A 21116-nucleotide genomic window follows, 5' to 3' on the forward strand; every position below is an offset into this window, starting at 1 on the left:
TCCTCCTTCATTTGCTGCTTCTTCTTTTCAATATATCAAATTCATTTGAGGTCTCAATGACCACTTAACTGGGGTGGGAGGCTGATGAATCGGGCTGCCAACAAGGGAGAGGAAGAGAGGATAAAGGGAGGGAATAAAGATAAAGTACCCCCATTTCAGTTATTCTTAGCACAATGTGGAGGGCAATACAGGCAACCCAAGAACAAAGAGAAACCACCCCAGGGCTGCTCTATCTGGGACTAGGAGTCCTCCACTGAGAATATGGTGACTGTGGGGATGTCTTAGAGTCCCACTTTCTTTTAACTGCCAAAGTCTGGCTTTTACCATAACATAGTCCAGGAAAGGTCTTGAATCTGACAGCCGGGGTAACCTGGCTTTGAACAGCACGGCAATAGTTAAGTGTAATATGGTTCTGGTATGCTCAATCCAATACCAACACAATCCCTGCCCTAAAAAACTCTGACAATTTAAACAGATTAGACAAAGGATAAGAAAAAATGTGAGAAGAGTTGCCTCAAGTCAATTTACAGTTCAGTAGTAGTGCCAGAAACTTCATTCCCACATCAACACTGGTAGGTGGAAGGAGGGTGGCTGTTTCTAGCAGCGAGACATGGGGAGAATAGCTTCATGGTAGTGCAGTTGCCTTCAAAACCACCCACTCCAAGGAGCTGCCCCATAAGGGAGAAAATTCCTCTGACTGTCAAGTTCTAAACTCATAAGATTACACAAAGGCAGACCACTGCATTTCAGGAGGCACTGGAGAAACATGGGAATGGCAGGGCTGGCCAGGGGAAGAGAGCAGGGAGAGCACAATAGAGCATGATGTCCCCTTTATCCCTCTGCGAGCCTGCAGAGAAATATAGACTAGAGTTAACTGGCAAACATATTGCTCATTGCAGAGCTAACTAACAAATTTGCATGTCCTTCATCTCCTACAGAACTTGTCACAAAAATTTTTTGCACCAGCCTTGAACTTGCTAATCCACAAGGAAGCATCTCCAGGGACCACACCGTCAGGTCTGTGCTGATGAAGATGAAGCTGATGCTTCCACACAGACATGTGGGAGTTGGATATAGTCTGCAGTCCCAGAAATAGAGCTATGGCAAGTTAATTTGTTAATGAACAAAAGGTCAGAGGCACTTCATCTAGAGCAGAGCTGTTTCCTTGAGAAACTTTGCTGGAAAGTGCCTCAGGTGACATCTTCATTCCACAGTGCTCATAGCACCTGCCCATACCTATTATCTATCTTAGCCTCCCTTCTTGCCATGGTGGTCTTGGCTAGAAGCTTGTAAAGCGAGTAGCAAACAGACTGGGTTGGATACCCAAGAACCACACACATTTAAATAAGCTTTCCAAGCATTCAGACTACTTGGGTTCATTTTTTTACTTCGGTTATGTCTTTTCAAAGTTTGTGGCTTGGAATCAGCCTGCTCTTACTGGATTTGTCAGATAGGAACTACTGAAATCCTGTGAGCAACTCTAACCATTTCTAACCTGATCAGTGAAAGAGCAAAAAAGCCCTGGATCCAGATTAAATCATGAAACCTTCTGAGCTTTGCTAATCATTATCAATAACCCTGTGACTTCCACGCTGGGGCTTGTAGGCAGCTCGGTTGTGCAGAACCAGTCTTAGGGGAGCTGAAACATGCACAGCAGCTGCAGAAGGGTCAGCTTTGCCTGAAGCATTGCCACTTGCAATTTGCAGGTTAAGAAATCTTTTGTAGAACGTAACAGGATTGCCTCAAACTTTGCTAGACTTCTAGGTGACAGGACTGGCTGTTAATTCACACAGCAGATTCAGGGCCAACTTTGCAAGTAAAAGATACAACCCCAGAGCAGCAGAGGGGTTAATGTTGTCTTGGTCTCCTGAGGGAAAAGTGTAAAACAATGTGATTATACTACTTTGTTGCGATTAAACCAGCTCTTAAGGTATTTTGTTCTAGCTGTCTGAATGATGCCAAACCAAGCTAAAGTAATGAGATTAAAGAAAACGTATGGGTTTAGTCCAGATACAGGTCTTATTTTATAACTTTATTGTAACTCCTCTGAAGTTGTACAATTCATCTGTATAGGTAAAGAAAAAATGTAACACTGAATTTGAGTTATACAGACAAGATGTCAGCCTTCTTCACCTTTAAGATAAACTCACCCTGTTGGCCTCTTCCAGACAAGCCTTACATAGGCTCTAACACTGTGGCTATGCTTCCATTATATACCCTAAGGGATGTAAGTTCTTTTGCTGATGCATCTTGATGAAAACTGGTTCCCCACTAAGATTCCCATACATCAGAGGTTAGAATTGGAAGGGTTTGCAAAGACCCTCCAGTTCAGCCCCTTGGTATTTTCAGTATCACAAAAGCTATCCCCTTTAAGCAATTTTGAAAGACCCTTTAAAGAAAGGTAGAGAGGAGAATAAAGTATTTTAAAGCCTCCAGAGAAACAGCAAGGGAATTTCATTGTTTAACCTCTTGCAAAAAAATGGAGGTGGACACAGTCCTGCTAAGCCTGCCCGGCTTTACGGTCAAAGCAACACAGCCCTGCTGAGCATAGAGGAATGAGCCATGGGAATTTTGTTATTGGCCTAAACCTGGCCTACGCAGTATTAAGGCTGGCCTTAACTACCATGTGTCTGATGTTGAAAAAGCTAACTGATAGATTACACCTGTGTAAAATGGGAAGCAAGACAGCTGGTGCTTTTGTCTGATAGAGGCAATGGGGAACTGAACCATGAGTTACTGAAATTTTTTGCTTCCTGAGGCTCTGCAGTTACCTTGCAACAGCATACCCTTACTTATATATCTGGCAAACCTACCTCAGAAGGTCACTAGGTTGGTAAGCAAAGGCATAGAGGGTATTGGTGTGCTGGTACCTGCTCAGATACGTAATAGCTAAACAGAGGCACAGGCTGGGAGTTTGACCTCAATTGCGACTGAAAAGAAGCTTAAAGAATAAATCCCTGTAACACTTGATGCCCCTCAGGATGACCCAGCTGTGCTGCTCATGGTGGAAATGATCAGCAGAGTAAATGCTTGGAGAATGGGGGTCTAGATGCCCAGAGCTCACAAGTTTTCTTAGATAAACCTCAGCCTTTGGTTGTAGTTTTGAAGCTAAGAGGATGCCACCTGAACCCATAACCCTTTAGTGATGCCCTGTGACAGCGGGTGTGATGCTGGGCCTAACACTGCCTACTAAGATCCATGTTGCCAACAGGGAGGGGGACATCAAGAAGATGAAGAACATGGGACATGGTGCACAGATTACTGGACCACCAAGACTCCTGATAAGAGATGGCACACAGAGCTCCCTGGGGCTCTCCAGGTAAACAGACAAACCTTTTTCAAGCTTGTTGACAAGCTTTACCCATCTACCATCTCATGGGGAAGGTGTTCAGAGCTGGTCCAACATACAGTTAGATCACTGAAGAGCTCTGATAGACATGGGGTTTAGCCTGCCCAGGGGAGACTGCAGATAGGTCTGCTGCAACCCTTCACTGCAAAAATGGAAGGACACACAGTCTGGGGCCAAGGAGGCTCATTAGTAAGGTTGTATTTGCCTTCACTCATGCAGTTTAGGGCTAAGACAGTTCCTTTCTAAGGTTGTGTTGGTCTTCCCACTTCCAGGTGTGCATTGCTCCAAGCCTGTGTGTGTTTTGGGGAATTTCTTTCTAACCAGGCATAAGCAAGGCAGGGGAAGCAAGTAGCTCCGGTCTGCTTCCCCATGGAGCCCCAGCAGGGGGTTGTTTCCCCCTTTCAAAGCCTTCAAGTCTCATGGAAGGAAAATGCAGCCAGCAGGATGTGCCGGGCTGCTGTACTGGGGTTTATGTTAATGTCTGGCTCACTTCTGCTGGAAATTGCGAAATCTTTCCTGTGGAAGGAGCAGGGACTTTGGCCCTTCAAGTGCATATAGACTGTTATATATTTAAATGGAGAGAAGACTCAGGAGGCACGTGAAACACCAGAACAAAACAGACGAGGAGGCAGGAATCACACAGTTCAAAGCTGTTTTTTCCACAGACTGCTATGTCGTGGTTTTATTTTTGTTTTATTTTTTTAATTCCTGTAACTCTTAAATCTTCTTTTTTATATCTCTGTCTGTGCTTACATATTTACATTAGAGGGGGGAAAACCCCTCTTTTTCTTTTTTCGGGTGATGAAATGCAAGAGACACTTTCTGAGTGCCTGAATTGAAAAATCAATTATTTATTATTTCTAACAAAGTTCTGTAAAGAGTTATAGACACAGAAATTTGACATTAAACTCTACTTACTCTCTGCAGCTTCTGTCTGCCTTTCCACCTCCCCCCTTTCCCCTCCCAAATGGAAGAAAATACCTATTCCCAGATCAGAGGAGACCGCGCCTGGAACAGCAGACAACCCTGAGACGCAGGCACAGCTCGCAGCCTCCCCGTACCCCGCTTGGCCATGTAGGTCCAACACCCGCAGCTTTCACAGCCTTCTGAAACCCTCCCGGCCGGTTTCGGTGCCGGCAGCCCAGAGAGCAGCTCGAGCGCGGGATGGAGGAGGAAGCCTCAAAACTTCGTTCTGCAGAGAGACCTCTAGTGTTTTTCTTTCTCCATGTCCTGGCAGAGTTCCTCCAAAGTACAAATACACACAGAGCTCCCATTGTTTGCAGCCCTTCACAAGCCCACTGATCCTAATATGGAATTCAGCAGGAAACCCATGATTTCCTGACACACAGCAAGCTGGAGAAAGAAAGGAAAAACTCCATTAAAAACCTCCAGGCTCTCCTCCATGTTAGAAATGAAATGGAAAATGGAGTGGATTTAACAGGAATCCCTGCTTCTTGCGGCCAAGCTGGAGGAAGGGAGAAGCGAATTAAAGCCACAGGCTGCTGATATTTTTTAAGTCACAATAAATACTGAGAACTCCGGGGCAGGATGAGGATTTCCTGACTCGGACGAACGGGAGAGGACAGATCGCTTTTTTATGATATTCCTCGCTGTATATTTAATTTATTCACCTCGATGATTCTCTTGACTGATCTGGTAATTGTTAGAAGCGGCTGTGACAGCCTGGAAACATTAGTATGATTTCCTGAGTTTGAGATTTGCTGCCCCCCCCTCCAAACTCAGGGAAAGTCAATACAATCGCACTTCATTTTTCCTTCATGTGCACTGGGAAGACCTGGGAGCAGCAAGAGCAGCGGCAGCGGCAGCAGCAGCAAGAATGAACTGCAAGGAAGAAGATGACAACTGCACTGACGGGAGCAGCAATAACACGAAGAAGATGTTAAAATGCGTGGTGGTTGGGGATGGTGCTGTTGGGAAAACCTGTTTGCTGATGAGTTATGCCAATGATGCCTTCCCAGAGGAGTATGTCCCCACTGTGTTTGACCACTATGCAGGTAAGCACGTTCTTTAAAAGAAATTTAATGGTGAGCTGCAGGAGAGCCAGGTGGGAGATAAAAGAAGCTCAAGGAGAGGAGAGGACAGTTCAATAGGGATGCATGGGTTACTTCTTGTCCAGGAATGTGATTCAGGCCTGGATGGTAGCCAGGCAGCTTAGATGGCAGCTGATACAATTGGGGCAGTGCAGGATTTATTCAGAGAACTTATTTGTTTGCTTCTGAATTTTATTTTTGTTTCAGCAAGTAGGCAGTGTTAGGGATGCAATTAAATCCACTGGATTTTTGGGACAACAGATATAATTCAGCCTCCATCAATTTGTATTCATGGTTTGGTTTTGGAATTCTGAAGTTCTGAACTTTGCAGGCTGCAGTTACAAAGACTATATATAAGCACACACATAAAAGTATATGCTATGGGTGATCTTGTGCCTCATGGCAAATGATGCATAAATTACAATATTCATGTCCTATTTAAGGAGTAATCTTTGAGAATATATCCTATTTAAGGACTAAGCTTTGAGAAAACCAGCATAGTCTCTTTCAGTGCTGCCACAATATAACTCTCCTTTCAGAGACATGTTACTCCATCTATAAATAGATTTGAATATTGTAACCTGATGGTAAGGAAAGCAGAAGTGGTGAATGGTTTGAGTACTTTATAGTGAGGGGATTTGTAGTATAAGAAAAAAATACAAATATAATAAAGATCATCGATGATATTCACTGCATCGCTGTGCAAAGCAGACCCACAGATTAAATACAGTATTCACAGGCCTCTTTCTGTAGCAATTCCTTACTTTATCCAGCTGTACCCAAAGTTATCATGCTGATGGTGTGATAGGCTAAAAGTCTGGCTCAAAGTTCTGCTTAAATTTTCCCATCCCAAATTCTTCTGCTTTTCTTCTCTTGCTGCTCCTGTGGTTTATGATTGTTGTTCTTTATGATATCCCTGAAAAACAGATTCTAGAAGTGCTGCAAAACTCATTACTTATCCTGCAGCAGCAGTTGGAGTTTCCCTCATTCTCTCTCCATCTCCTTAAAACCTTAAATTTCATGGCGTGACTTATCATAGATTTGGTATTCTGTAATGGGAAAATCTCTGTTTTCATTCTGGCTTTGTGTCAGATTTAGCAGATGAACTGGCCAAACAAGAAAGCTGTGTAATTGTAGAATCTGATCCATGGACATGTGAAGACCTTTTCCTCCACAAGAGTGGGCAGCGTCACTTCTAATGCAAGCAATGTTCTGTTTCCCCTATCCTTCCCACCAGATAGATTAAACAACTATTTCAGAATAAAACCTTTACCTGGACAAGATACACAAAAGAATACTGCATATTACAAATACATACTTCCATAAGCCAAAGACCTTAAGGAAGCCTGGCTACGTGAATTTATGCCTTATGTTGCAACAGCACCCGCTTTCCCATGATAAGCTGAGATTTGTTTGTCACTTACAGCTTCACTCCCCAGCAATACGCCAGTCCCAGCACCCACTGCCCTTCTCTCTCTCTCTCTCCCATGCCCTGCAAATACCTCCGTGTATGGAAAAAGCCATACAGTAGCTGGTAGCAGACCTTGTATGCATCAGCCTGCGGGCTGGGTGGTTTTGGTGTGAGCGTGGGGGCACGCGTGTGTGCACACACACAGGCGCTGATGCCAGACAGGCTGGCACTTGGAAGGGGGCACCACACCGAGTTTCTCTTCCCTACCCAGCAGCAGGTGACTCACAGGGACTTGCTTTGATTTCCTTTCCTCTCTGTCAGGAGTGGCAGAAAATGCCAGTGGGCTCAAATGTTACTGAGGGAGAGACGGGCTGAGAGAAGGATGGGAAGATGAAGAGTGTCACTGTGTAATCCTTATTTCCTTAGGGTGCCAAGTAAAAGCAATATGCATGCACTTTTAAATCAAGCTACATTTTCAGGGTTTGAAGATTTAGGTCTCTAAAATAGCTCCAGCTATTCTTGTTTCTCTTCTTAGCTATCATAGCACATAAATACAAACTAAGAATGTTTTCAATGAGAAAGTCCAGAAAGATAGGGGGGAAAATAGCTCTGTATATTAACATGCTATTCTGAGACAAACCCTGTCCAGCATCAGCAGTCAAAACTAGCATTGATCAAAAATGGAATTTCAGTTTTTTGAGAAATCCCATCATTTATAAAACCAATTTCACTACAAAACTGTACACAGGATTGAGCAGTGCAAACAACTTCTGAAGCGGAGTGCTGGAAAAAAACCCACTTGTATAACATAAAAATATTACATCGCATGAAGTATAACATAAACCTATTTAAAATACTATGGGGATTGAGACAGAAAAGAGCTCACTTGGGGCAACCTTACCCCTGGGCTCACAGCCTTAAGGATATTCTGTGACAACAGCCCCTTCCACATCTATCTACATGGCAGCTCATGATCAAGAGGAGGGGCAGCACAGTGGTACCACAAGCACAGTGGTACCACGGGCATGGTGGTACCATGGGCACGGTGGTACCACGGGCATCATGGTACCACAGGCAATATGGCACACCAGGAGGCTTCACACACGGACAGGTCCTGCAGGATGGTTGAGGCTCTGGAAAATCATGTCTGAATTTACCACAGGGAACTGGTTTGTCTGCCCCTGCCATTGCTCTGCTAAAACCAACTGTTCCAGCTTTCCCAAAAAATGCTGAAACCATTTGATTCAGTTCTTCTGTGCTGGAAATGCTCAGAAGCAATTAATTGCCGCAGATTTTTGCAAAGCTGCACCTTCCATTGAAGATTTTTCACCCAGGCTTTATTACCAGCAGTGGTGTGTTAGCACGCGCTTCCTCTTGCCTCACCAGGTCACAACGTGGTTGTGAGTCCCTGGGCATTTACCAATTTCCTTCTTTCTAATGGAAAAAGTTGGGAGGGGGAGAAGCATTAAAAATCGAGGATTCCAGTGGTGATCTCAGAGCAGTTTCTCACTGCCGCGACTCCAGCGACTCGGGGGAGACAGTGATGCTATCCAGCCCAGCATTGGGAAAAGCTCCAGACGCACCACTGCTGTGGCCAAGGCATTAACCATTCATGGCCCCGCAGCACCAGCTATGTTTATTTGCTCTGTTGAATTGCATCTTTTTAATTCCTTCCTTGGGCAGGTTTTCATGGCACAGATGAAGCAGGTGAACATACTGACAAGGGTGGCCCAGAGGAAGCAACCAGTATTTCAAGGGGCTGAGCTCCAGCAGTATTAATTCTGTATGGTACTTGTTCAGTGCCTTTCACATGAAAGGGCTTGAAACCACTTTATAAAGTTTGAGCCCAACCTACCTCTAAGAAAATCAAAGGCATTACATGGATTTCACCCTGGGAAGGAACAGGCTACCTGCAGATATCTCACACAGCATTTACAACTTGGATACACCAATGCCTGGAATGAAAGTCTGTTGGTGGGTCACTGTACAGAAGTCCAAACCAGTTATTAGTTCCACACTAGTAATGTTCTGCCACAGATTTCACCCACAGTCCACAAAAATGAATTTGTTCAGGGCCTGGTGCCAGGGTCGGGGTGTGATAGATGTAGAGTAGGGGCAGCAGCAATGCCAGACATGGGGAAGGCAAATTTGTTATCTGGATGTGAAACTGGGTTCTTTTGTTGGATGTGTGGAAGTTTAAGATTCTGGTTATTTCTCAAGGCATTTTGAAGAGGTTTTGCTGGAGACCAGAGCTCTGAGCAGGTTTCCTTACCTTTGATGAAATTCCAAGTCCCACACTGGAAGGGTTTAGGCATGAGGTAAAATGACTTTTTCTAGGGCAGGCGAACCAAAGTGCTGTCCCAGTGACAAACAGGATATTACTGGCAATAACTGTAACAATAGGGACTGTTTGGATAGTGAGTAGAAGCTTTAACATGCTGGTTCCATTCCGTCTTTTGAACATCAAATGCTGATTTTCCATGAGCAAAGGTCTCTCAGCCAGGATGACTCGTATTGTATCTATGTGAGGTTATAAATGTTTAACTAGGGCTGAGGTTGTACCAACAAAAAAATTCAATCCAGCTACTAGCAGAATTGATTTAATAGTACCAAAATTAACTGGTTTGTTCTGTGAAAGACAGAAGGGAGGTGCTGTTTGTTATTTAGGCAGCCACCAAGCATACCATTTAATATACATGAGTGCTAAAAACCCAGCAACTTTCAGCATGAAATTTATTCACCCTAAAATTCATATTCAGGGTCCCCAGAGAGGTGGTTGATACCACATGCCTGTCAGTGTTCAAGAGGTATTTGGACAATGCCATTAATAATTTTTTTAACTTTTGGTCAGCCCTGAAGTGGTCAAGCAGTTGGACTAGATGACCATTGCAGGTCCATTCTAACCGGAACTATTCTATTCTATTCTATTCTATTCTATTCTATTCTATTCTATTCTATTCTATTCTATTCTAAAAATGTGTTTATTTTTCTATGTTAAAAAACATCAAGGACTGGGGAGCAGTACCAATGTCATGCAACTAACTTTGCCCACAGTGGAGACAAAAGCAAATGGACTCATTAGATGGCTGGCATCTAAGGAGAAGAGGGTGAAAAGTCTTAAACTGTCTAGTTCAGGCACAGCACATAGGTGAATGTCATACAAATAGCTTTAGGAATCAAAGTTGTGTCTTTGGTAAATGAGAGAGGTCAGCCCCTCCAAAGGAGAACTGCAAAGCATCTGTGCTAAAGGCATAAAGTAGATGGTGTAAATATATCTCTCCCTCCCCTCATGCGTCGGCACAAACTGGTGAACATTTATAAATAGTGAATCCATTTGAAAAAAATTAGCAGTGGCATGTGATCAGCTAATGAATAGCATACAGAATAGTTCAGCCATGACTGAAGCTCAGTAAATTAAAAGCAACACAGAAGACAACTGCCATAAATTACTGTTAGAAGACACATTTTTTTGTTCTTTAGTGATGATTTAATCTAATATGTCTGACTTTGTGCTGAAGTGGGCTGGAGCACTCACCAGTCTCACAGAGCAGTGATCCCAACCTTGCTGGCCAGGCAAGCCATGTGGGAAGTGAGAGTCTTCTGCTCTGGCATTTTTAGTAGCATAGGAGCAGCACTACTGCTCTTGCCCAGAGCAGTCAGCTTGTACCATTGCAAATCCATAAATCTATTGTATCCTGCCCATATGTCACAGTACTGACTCAAATCCCTGTTCCTTATGTCCTCCCCTGAAAGAGAGCGGTTGGAAGTGGGCTCTCACCAATCATGGGGCTAGCCATGGCTGGCTGCTCTGACTCCTGGGGCAGGCAGGAGCACTCAGGAGAGACTGGGACCACCATGACACCGTCGACAGGCCATGCACCAAGCAGATTCGCTTTGCAGGCACTCCCCATCAGGAAGAAGCCACCAGCCAAGATATAGCAGAAACCAGATGGCAGCCGTAACATCCCAAATTTCTCCAGCTACAGGCACAAGACTACATCTGTCCACACTTTTAATGTGCTAGTCATTTTTAATTGATTGCTAATGCACACTGGTTTCAACCCGTCTCTGCTTGCCATGGTGTATGAGTAATAAGCTATACCCCACACCATCACTTTTTCCCCCTGTAGAAACTTTGTTAGACAGGAAGAGGCTGCCCAAGGAGGTTTGCAATTTCTGCATGGGTGCTGCCGTGGGAGTCTTCACACTACCACATTCTTGAGAGAGTTGTCTCCTATAAGCAGTCTTGGTAGCACATTAGAGAAACCCTTCATGCAATGTTTGGGGTCATTAAACTGAAAGATCTATAAATAGCACTGAAAGAGAACTGTGATGTTTATTTTCATGCACATTTGCAGTGGATTTTTTTCCTTTTCATGTTCATCCAATTTTGATCGTACAGATTTGAACTTTATCCCTGAGACAAGAAAGCATTGACTCTTTTAAGATCTGGCTCTTTGGACTAGCAGCCACAGAACAGATATGTTCATTTTGCCTCTTGGGAGCTGAAAGGACTTCTCTGCCCATCTTCCCTGGTATCACTCAGGATAAACCAGGGATCTGAATAAAACATTCAGTGTATGACGCAACAGGTTTCTGTGGTGTAGTTCACCAGGTGTTCATGCCTGCATCACGAGTGCAATTCAGAGGTTTTCATGGCTGGCTTTTTTGAAGATAACTTCTACAGAACCACTGATTCTTAGGCTCCCCACAGAAGGTTTAGATCTGTGTCCTGTGTCACAGAAGCCAGAGAAGATCTAGTGATCCTCAGGCTTTTTCACACCCAGGAAGCCTAGACAGTCTTTATACCGAAAAGGTGCTTTTTGCCTGAATCACCATGGTTATTCCACGTTCAGGTAGAACAGGCACTGTATACACCCCCAAGTGTCTTAAGACCTTTTCCTTCTGAAGGTGTTTTACGGTATGCAAAGAACTGAGATAACTATCGCTCATATCTCTCTTCCTCACACACATCCCTGTATTGTCCTGTGGGTGCACAATCCACTTGAAGCCCATGGAGACAAAGGTGTGTGCACACTTTGTGATCCTATTTATACTCAGGGCAGATCATTTCTGCAGCAGTGCTCTGAGCGCTGTGGCAACAAAGTCCCCGTTGTCCCCTGGCGCTACTGAAATGCGGCTTTGGCTGGGGAGGAGCCTGCAGCACCTGAGCTGCTTCCTGCCTGTGCCTCTGGCTCTGTTATACAGCTTTTCTTTGTACTATTGTCAATCCTGGTTTGATTTTTACAGCAACAAAAGCTTTATGCTACAAAGAGACACCTAAGAGCTCTGCATCGGTCCCTCCCATTCCCACCAGCATCTTGCTGAACACCCAGAACTCAACTGACAGCCCAGAATCTGCTGCAGCCTGATGCACAGAACTGATTTCTTCATCCAGTATCAGCAGTCAATGGATGTCCTTGTTCGTCAAGCACAGCGGGGGACAATGCTGCACCATGAATAACATTTACAGTCTAAAAACTAGATGTAGACAATAAGCAAACTACTATGCACATCAGCAAGGACAGTGTCAGGAATTAGAAGAGAAGATGAAGCAGCCGTATTGTTTTATCCAGATTTATCCAGCCTAAATTCCACCTAAGCCTTTCTGTCTACTATTTTGTATTACCTGTGTGGTGTTTGAAGGGCAATAGAAAACACAAAGAATACTAAGGATGCAGTTAAACCACTGTATGTTTATTGATGGCTTGGATGTAGACTGATGGGGTTTTTTTAAGGTCAGCCACAGTCCTGAGGGAATGGGTTGGAAAGATGAGAAAGTCAAATGGCTTAAAAAGAAATATTTCTTTGCACAGTATGTGATTAACCTAATGAACTTATCACTCTATAGAAGTTACTGAGAATGAAATTTTATCAAGGTTTGCATAAAGGGAAGTTGGACCAGATTTCAGAGAGATTGAGTGCTATCGTAAGCTAATGAAAAAGTCTTGTGCAAGAGGTAATAAAATGTGAGCTGACACCATCTTCTGTTAGAGGCCAGGATAAGACCTAAATTTGGTCTGATGAACAGCAAATTATCTTAAGTCTGTTCACTGCTGCATCAGAGGTGGAGACTTGACTCCCTGGGCTGTGAGTTTGGCCCAGTCCAGCACTCTTGTACTTGCTGCTATAGAAGGGGACTTTTTGGAATGATTCTATATGGATGGGCAAACAGATTTTGAAATTTTGCTTATGGACTTTGAAATGGACCGCTGCAAAGAGACGTGGAGGAATTTTTCTGGAGCTCAAAAAGTGCTAACAGTGGAAGCGATGAGAAAATGCATCTTTTCTTCTCCACTGTTCCAAGACAGTGGGTCTTAGTCTTTCTCTCCCTTTCTAATCAGCGTAACATTGGAGGAGCTGACCACCTGAGGAAAGAAAAACTGCAACTGTGGCCTCTGGCTCTTGAAGGACAGTCTCTACAGCTTGAACTAACAGCCACATCCACTATCTCACAATCAGTACTTGACTCAGTACCTGTGGCTAGCCGTCCACACCAGGGAGCAAAACCACTCACAGGTGGTGCCAGAGCAGGCGCATGTTGACAGCCAGGCAGTTGCTTTTCTGCAGCAGATGCTCCACATACAGGAAAGAAAAACAAAAACTTAGCAAAGAAGTCTAAGCAACTAAAATTCCTAGACATGTACAAACTTCTTCATTTTTGCCGGATGTGGCAGTGTTTTTGCTAAGTCATCATTATGATGGCTCAGTTACTGTATAAGTTAATGTAAAATACCTCCACTGAAACTTCCTTCACATTTTCTGTTCTCTGGATAAACCTTGATACCTTAATGTCTGTACTAGTGATACACATTGTTGCTACCGTGCACTGCTGTGTATATTTTGCCCTGCAGGCATTGCCTTTCCTATGTTTTAACTTTCCACTTGTTATGGCCAGACCTAATGACATCATGGAAATGGCAAGGGATGAGGAAGAGCAAACATATTTCCTTCAATTGTTCTGTTCAGACAAAGTCATTAAACAGTAATGACATCTCCTGTCAAATTATTATTTATCTTTGCAATGAAAAAAATCCAAGTTATTATATTTCTAGTCTTCTTTCAAGAGTGATCACTCACCAGTCTCCTGTCAGATATATTGTTCTTGTATCCCAGGCTATGGGTCTTCCAGCTAAGTCAGGGAGTAAGTTACTGAAGAATGAAAGCTTTATGAATTGTCATCCCAAGTTTTATCCTAAGAGGCACTGAAAGAATGATTTCTAGACTGGATTTATGAACATCATAATCATCTATCTTTTTTCCCCAAATAAGATCAGGGATAATGGATTTTAAAATAATGTCTAATAATTAAAAGCTAAAAAAAAATGTGTGAATTTACCCTATTTATTGCCAGACATTATTCACATTCATACTCAAGAAATCTGTCACCCAAGACAAGCTGCGCTACAAGCAGCCTTGACTGAATGCGGAGACTAAAACCTTATGCACAACTTCTACATGTGCTAAAATGCTCAAGTGCCATTCGCCAGTGAATGACTTTCCCATGTACCCAGGTGGACAGGAAAGCTCTCCCAACTCTGAGAATGAATCATTACACCTCACTGCAATCCCAAGCACCATCCATCATGTCTCAGCAGTGCAGACACAGCCAGGTGAGCATAGTGTGAGGGAGGACCCAATGATACAATCCAGCCATGTGGTTGCCACCTCCTTTGGTTGAAATGGATGCAGATCTCATTATGCAATGATGGCTTTTGCTTAGTATTTGTTCAGTAGCATACATATCCATGGATTTATCACCAAGACCAAAACCCTTTTCTTAAGCAGATATCACTGTGGGCTTGGAAAGTGATCATATAAGAGTAGGCAAGATGGCTTGGAAGGGTCCTTGGGGGACACAGTGCCATCTGCACCCTGTGGCATTTACTGGGAAGTGGTGTCCCCAGCTAGTCCTCAGAACCAAAGTGATGTATATTTGGGATCCCAGGGAAGAGAAAGGCATGAAGAACCGTGAGAGTTTGGTATTTCAGCTATCACAGTTCCCCAGGCTTAGTGTGGGACCAGCGCACTAGCAAATCCAGAAGTGGGGTTGCCCCAGGTTTGCCTTTCATCCTTGGGGACTGGCACAGCAATGAATGCATAAATATGAAATGCGCCAACCAGCCTCAGGGGAAGAGAAGGCTGGAAAAACCATTCACTGACAGGAGAAGCACTGGGAAAAAAAAAAAAAAAAAAAAACTCCCAAAGGAGGGAGGTGGACAGCTGTAAAAATATTCCCAAGCACTGTGGCATAGGAGGCATAGTCAGGAGGGTGATGGCTTGGGAGCAGGAGGGGAAGAGCAGCACACTGCTGTGCTACGATACTCACTCCTCATTCAGGACAGTGTGCAAGCGTATCATGGAAATAGCAGACCCAGAGATAAGCACAGGATCCAGCACTTAGGCATCTGAAAGAGTTAAAGAGGACTGTGCAGAGGAGCTGGACAGAAAGGCCCTGCCACGGGTGCAGGAGAATGCCTGAGATGACTCACTAAAACTGCTTTCCAACCCCTGCGATTCTGAGGGAATGGAGGCCACGTCTCTTATTAAACACTCTATGGCACAGACATCCAGCTATAACTTTGAAGTAATGGTATTAACAATATATGCTAGTGCTTGGCTTTCTGAAGACTTAACGGAAAAGAACAGCTTCAGCAATGAGTGGGAAAACATACATGTTCAAACATAACATTAATTTTTATCCCCTGGGAGATGGGACAAAAAGAGCATCTATTTACAATAATAATGCTGCTTTGCTGAGAACAGAGCATAAGCAAAATCCCATAAGGCTGGAAAATGTGTTTTAAGTTCATAAACTGTCTCATGCTCCAGCTCCAGAGTGGGCAGCTGTCCAGATGCTGTGAGCAGCTCTGTCCTCACAGGCCAACTCGGACACTCCTGCTTTCTGAGCAATCTCCCCAGCTCCATTTCAGAACTGTTTAGATTACCTGGGTGTGTTTTCCTCCAATAACTAGACGTAGAGTCAAGATCCTTTTCTAATTTTTGGGGCCCAGTTGCTTGAGACCCTGTCCATGAGCAGCAGAAATGCAGAGACTTAATTTTTCATTTAAAAGGTGCAACATTTCAACCAGAGAATCATAGAATCACAGAATCACAGAATCACAGAATCACAGAATAGTAGGGGTTGGAAGGGACCTCTGTGGGTCATCTAGTCCAACCCCCCTGCTGAAGCAGGGTCACCTACAGTAGGCTGCACAGGATCTTGTCCAGGCGGGTCTTGAATATCTCCAGAGAAGGAGACTCCACAACCTCCCTGGGCAGCCTGTTCCAGTGCTCCGTCACCCTCAGAGGGAAGAAGTTCTTCCTCATGTTCAGATGGAACTTCCTGTGCCTCAGTTTGTGCCCATTGCCCCTTGTCTCAGGGGCAATTCCCCTAGAATCTCAGCTCTGGAATGAGCTCACATTGAAAGTGCTTCCTGTGCCCATGTATTTTACTCTATATAACCTGAACAATGGTTTGTGGAAGTAATGCCCAGGACTTGGGTTGTCCATTCAAGCTTGGACAACAGCGCTGCTATTGACAGGATGGGTTGTATGATCTCACTTCCCGAATGGCTACATATGGGCACATGAACCTCACTGAGGACTCAGGCTCTGTCTACATAGATAGATATTTTTCAGTTGCATCTTTATTTTTGGTGAGCTATAATTACACATAGACCTTTTCCGCTATATTAAAACACAAAGGATACTATAGAATAGTTTGCAATTTCTTTCTTGTTTAATCCCATTTTTGCTCTTTCAAAACCTGCCACTAAAATTTTCAGCAAAAACATGAAAAAAATCTAGGAGAGCATTTGTATGTTGATATCTAAGGTTTTAGAAAGACACTTTACCTTCACAGTGCTGCTTTGCTTTGTTCTGTGTATGTAACCAGTAAATGTCAAAAAATCAAGTACAATTCCCTTCATCACATTGCCTTCTAGTTAATGCTCTAAATATTTTAAGCCTGTGCCAGGAATGCAAGGGAGTAATGGTTCTCATTAAAAAATATATGTGAAATACAGACTTAAGAAATTAATTTTCCAGGAATACTGTCCATGAAAACAGGACCAAACTCAACATTAAAAGGGGAGTTCATAGCCCAAAAAAATATTCAGCTAATCTTCCAGAAACCAGGCCTTACAGAAAAACTCCAAATTAGTGAGCTAGTTCACTATATCATTAATATGGAGAATTTGCTTTGCCATGCCTAGAAATATTATCTGATGGAATGTGTCACTTGGAGAACTGCTGGGTATTTACCTAGACCATTCAGTTTGATTCAAGTCCAAAGGGGTGAGGTTGCTGTGGTTCTTGTTATTTTAATATTTTAGAGCGTTAAGTGCATTCTCTCCCTCTACTCTCCCTCCTAGGAAACTGTTAAACAGTGAAATAATTCATTCTTCCATTGTTTGAAGCATATTGCCCAATTTATTTCTTTTCCTGTAAAGAGCTCCTTGTGGCAATACTGTAAGTCACTCCTGATACTTCCAAGGAAGGAAGAAGCAATCGGGTATGTGAATACAGAATGAAGTCCCTAGTCTGAGCTAATGTTTGACAGAGGAATTCTATGCCAAGAAAATGGTGGAACAGAAATAACTTACGTTGTCTCCATATGGTGCTCCCAACTGGGTTTCTCTCCTCCAGCCCTCTATTTAGATGCATGAACATGAAAGAGTGAAAAAAAAAACAAGTCTTGTGCAATTTTGCACTGAAAAAAGTGTTTTGAGTTGCCCACCAGGGTGGAAACTCCTGAGGACACAGGGGAACCTTGTCGCTGGCTGAGTGCATTCACAATATGTCGTGATGAGGTGTATGAGACAATTCATACAAAGTCAGCATGACTAGAGAGCACCTTGTACCTTCCATCACACGAAGTTCTTCCAGCTCTTGATCCTCTTTCTGCAGTTCTCTCCATGAATAGCTGCGTTTCCTTTTCTTGGTATTTATTTTCCGCATTGCTTTCGTCTCAAAGACTGGGGTCTTCCCACCTGAAATGCTAGAGAAAAAGAAAATAAGTTTGTCTTTCCAAAGCATGCCTGGGTGCAGCATGGGACATGGAGCTGGCCAGAGCTAGATATGAGTCCTGCAGAGCCACCTCTGAGCCAGCTGGGTCCAAAATCAAACCACAGACATTGCAGGCATAGCGGCTGCCCCACAAGCACTGAGTGATAATTATTACCGTGTGGCTCTTCTGATTTCCTCAAGCGCTGCCGAGCTGGCAAGGGCTGCAGCCGGCTAGGGCATGGGAGCAGATGTTCTTGCCTTCTGACAGATGTCAGCTCTGCCTGATGGGAAATGCCGTCCGAGATGAGTGAAAACCAACGAGCAGCCAGACAGGGCTTTGCAGAACGGTAGTGGGACCACCACTGCAGTAATCTGTTGCAGAGACCATCCAGCAGCCACTCTTTCCTGGAAAACCCCTGCCACAACATACCATAAAAGCATTATCTCAGCATTGCTTCTTGTGCATAAGCTAGGGAAGGTCAAACAAGCCAGGCAGTTGCATGAGAAACCAAAAAGTCCAAGAAAACAGGAGAGAAGAATTGGAGGAGGGTAGGAAATAATGTACATCCTTAAAGGATGGAGGGGAAAGGTATGTTTAAGAGAAGACAGTCCAGAAACACTCCACAAACCGTAAATAAGTGATTTGTAACAACTATGTTTTGGGGTATATGACTCATGATTTTGAACTTCTGGGGTTACCAAAAGTTCTGGCCAGAGCATGTTTGATGAACTATCCCACCAGGAAAAAATGCTGATTCATGAAAGTTGAAGCATTTTTTAAATACTTCGAAGGACAAATTCTTGAGGTCCAAGGCCCTCTGGTTATTTCTGACAGTGCAGCAAGAAAGACCTAAATTGAAAACAAAACATCTGAAGGTTTTGTTTTCATTCCATTGTAAAATGAAAATAAATTGTAAAACCTCAGAAGTTGTCACAAAGCTGAATTATCATCCCCCTGGCCAGTTCTAGTTGGTTCCTGTTATTATCCATTTTACAGTTACTGTATTGTAATCATTATTATTCAAAGGCAGACTTACTCCCACTTCCTCTAAAAATTTGTGCAACAAAGACAAAAATTTCCAAAGAAAATGCCTGAAATAGCGTGAGCTCAGGTATGGTTTTGGGCTTTCTCAATACAAAAGAGCTGCAACGGTTACAGGGTGAGGTTGGCAATCCTTGTAAGCCTTGGCAAAATGAATGGCAGCACCAAACAAGCCCTTAGGAGAAGATGAAACAGTCTTTGAACTGAGTGTCACTCATTGTGTCTTTAATCTCTCTGGTACAGGCTATGTGCAGGGTGGGTTTTTTTCTTCTTCTCCTTTGATGACTTTTGTCATCACATTACTGTCTAATATATCCGCAGTTCTAAGTAAAAAGACCACATAGGTTTGATTTCCAGAAGAACGAAGTTAGCCCAAGTCCTCTCTAAGGTTTTCAAAGCACATCTTCCCTCTGTTCGACACAATCTCACTGGGTGAGTGGACGCCACGGTTAGTGACACTGGGACAAGGACTTCAGCCATGATGCCCAGTAGACACGGAGGGAAGTGTCTGTGGCCACATTCTAGTGATGCTGCTTATAGATTGTGGAGGAAATATACAGCAAAGGACCTGATTGGAAGCTCATGCCGTATTAAGTTAGGAAGAACACTGTGGTGGTTACGGGAATTAGGTTGTATGCAATTAGTGTGAACTTGAAATTCAACCTATATTCCAGGTTCTGAGATCATTTACTGTCAGGTCACTTTCTGGATCCCCCCATACAGCTGCATTTCAATCATCTGTCACATTAACAAACCAAGCCACTGCTATTTGATAGAAAGGATTCATTCCATTGACCAGAAGCTAAAACGGTCCATCCTTCCCAGGAGCTTCTCAACAGAGGGTTCAAAATCCCATCTTAGTATGAATTACATCTGACCTGAGGAAGTTCATCTAAGGTGTCTGAGGACCACTGAATTTCAGATTTCCTATATGAGCAACCCTTTTTAATGTGCTCCTGCTGTGAGCTGTCACACAAGAATAAAAACAGAGCCATCAGAGGTAATGAGAAGGCACTACCGACAGTGTCTAATGGATTTTCTTACTTACAAGATCTGGAAACATAACCTGAAAGAGACTGGTTTCATCTCCCAGTGATCGTGGTGGGTGTGGGTACCTAAAATTAAACGTGGTCTCTATTAGTTGTAAATATTTGTGCCTATTGCCATAATACAGAAGTTTCAGTCTGATGATCTTCAGTATGAGGAAATCATGGTAAATACATTTGGATATGGAAAACACAGGAAATAATAGATTTTTAGGCAATCCTTTTCAAGGTTCGCTATGCTCGCACAAACTGCTGGGTTCATCTGGTTTTGGAAGACTCACAGAGCTGAGGCCAAGCAAATCTAAGTCAGGAAAATCCTTGAAGTGAAGGAATGTGTGGCATATAACAAAAGGCCAACAGGTAGATGAATAAAATAAGCAAAAGAAGCAGATAATTTCCTTAATGCATTTCTGTACAAACTGCTAAGCTCCCAGGAAATCAGAATAAAGGTATTTATGACACACAACAAAAAATTTTTCAAGAAGGAAGGATCAATTTTCCCCTTACAGATTTGCAACAGATGCAAGGAAATGTTCATATATTGTGTGATTTATTTTTGTTAAAGAAAGACTTATTAGATTACAAAGAACCAATGTTTTGGGGTTTTTTTTCCCAATTTTCTTTCTCTGCTATATCAATTTATATAAGCAGTTCGAGAAGTGCCTATAGTTTCCACTTCAGGGAATTTTGCTCCAAATCATTTGCACAGATGCCTGTTGCTAAGCAAACACTACAGTGTAACGCCATTCACATTTCGCAGACGCAAATGCTGTTAATTACAGGGGCTAGTAAATGAGCTTTATTTCTCTCCAGGTTTTTTAATAGTATATACAGAAGAAAAAGAGGTTGATCAGCAGGTGAATACAGATGCCATCTCGGCATGGGGCAGGGTCACTCCAATACTGCAAAATCTCCCCTATACCTGTTCAGAGAAAGGCAACCCCACCATAATCCCAGTAAGGGCCAGAGTTCACCAGCAGCAGTAGGAGAGAACAGTAACAGGAACCAGAAAGTCAGAGCAGGTCAGGCAAGATAAACATCAACTCGAGAAAATGTGCAAAGCCCAGAAGGAACCTGGACCTTGGCATTCACGCTGTACAATAGAGTCATCCCTGGGGCAGAAAAAATGTAGCTCGCTGGAAGAAGTTTCTGTCTTGCATGGGCACCTCAGGCTGTGACCAGATGTGGGAGGATGGAAAATCTTCCA

General features: G+C 43.3%; 1 protein-coding gene across 2 annotated transcripts in view; it reads left to right on the top strand.

Moving 5' to 3' along the window:
* RHOJ (ras homolog family member J) overlaps nt 1-21116 on the top strand; it is a 73963-nt gene that overhangs the window by 6187 nt on the left and 46660 nt on the right. Inside the window, exons 2-4 of one of the 2 annotated variants that reach the window (XM_075426833.1) lie at nt 939-1017; nt 3212-3319; nt 4277-5364. In XM_075426833.1, the coding sequence (XP_075282948.1) occupies nt 5187-5364 (178 nt within the window). In that variant the 5' untranslated portion in view covers nt 939-1017; nt 3212-3319; nt 4277-5186. The remainder of the gene's footprint in view (nt 1-938; nt 1018-3211; nt 3320-4276; nt 5365-21116) is intronic. The other variant, XM_009935227.2, reaches the window with a different exon arrangement.

Source organism: Opisthocomus hoazin, chromosome 7 (assembly GCF_030867145.1).
Source record: "Opisthocomus hoazin isolate bOpiHoa1 chromosome 7, bOpiHoa1.hap1, whole genome shotgun sequence".
NCBI classification, from domain to species: domain Eukaryota; kingdom Metazoa; phylum Chordata; class Aves; order Opisthocomiformes; family Opisthocomidae; genus Opisthocomus; species Opisthocomus hoazin.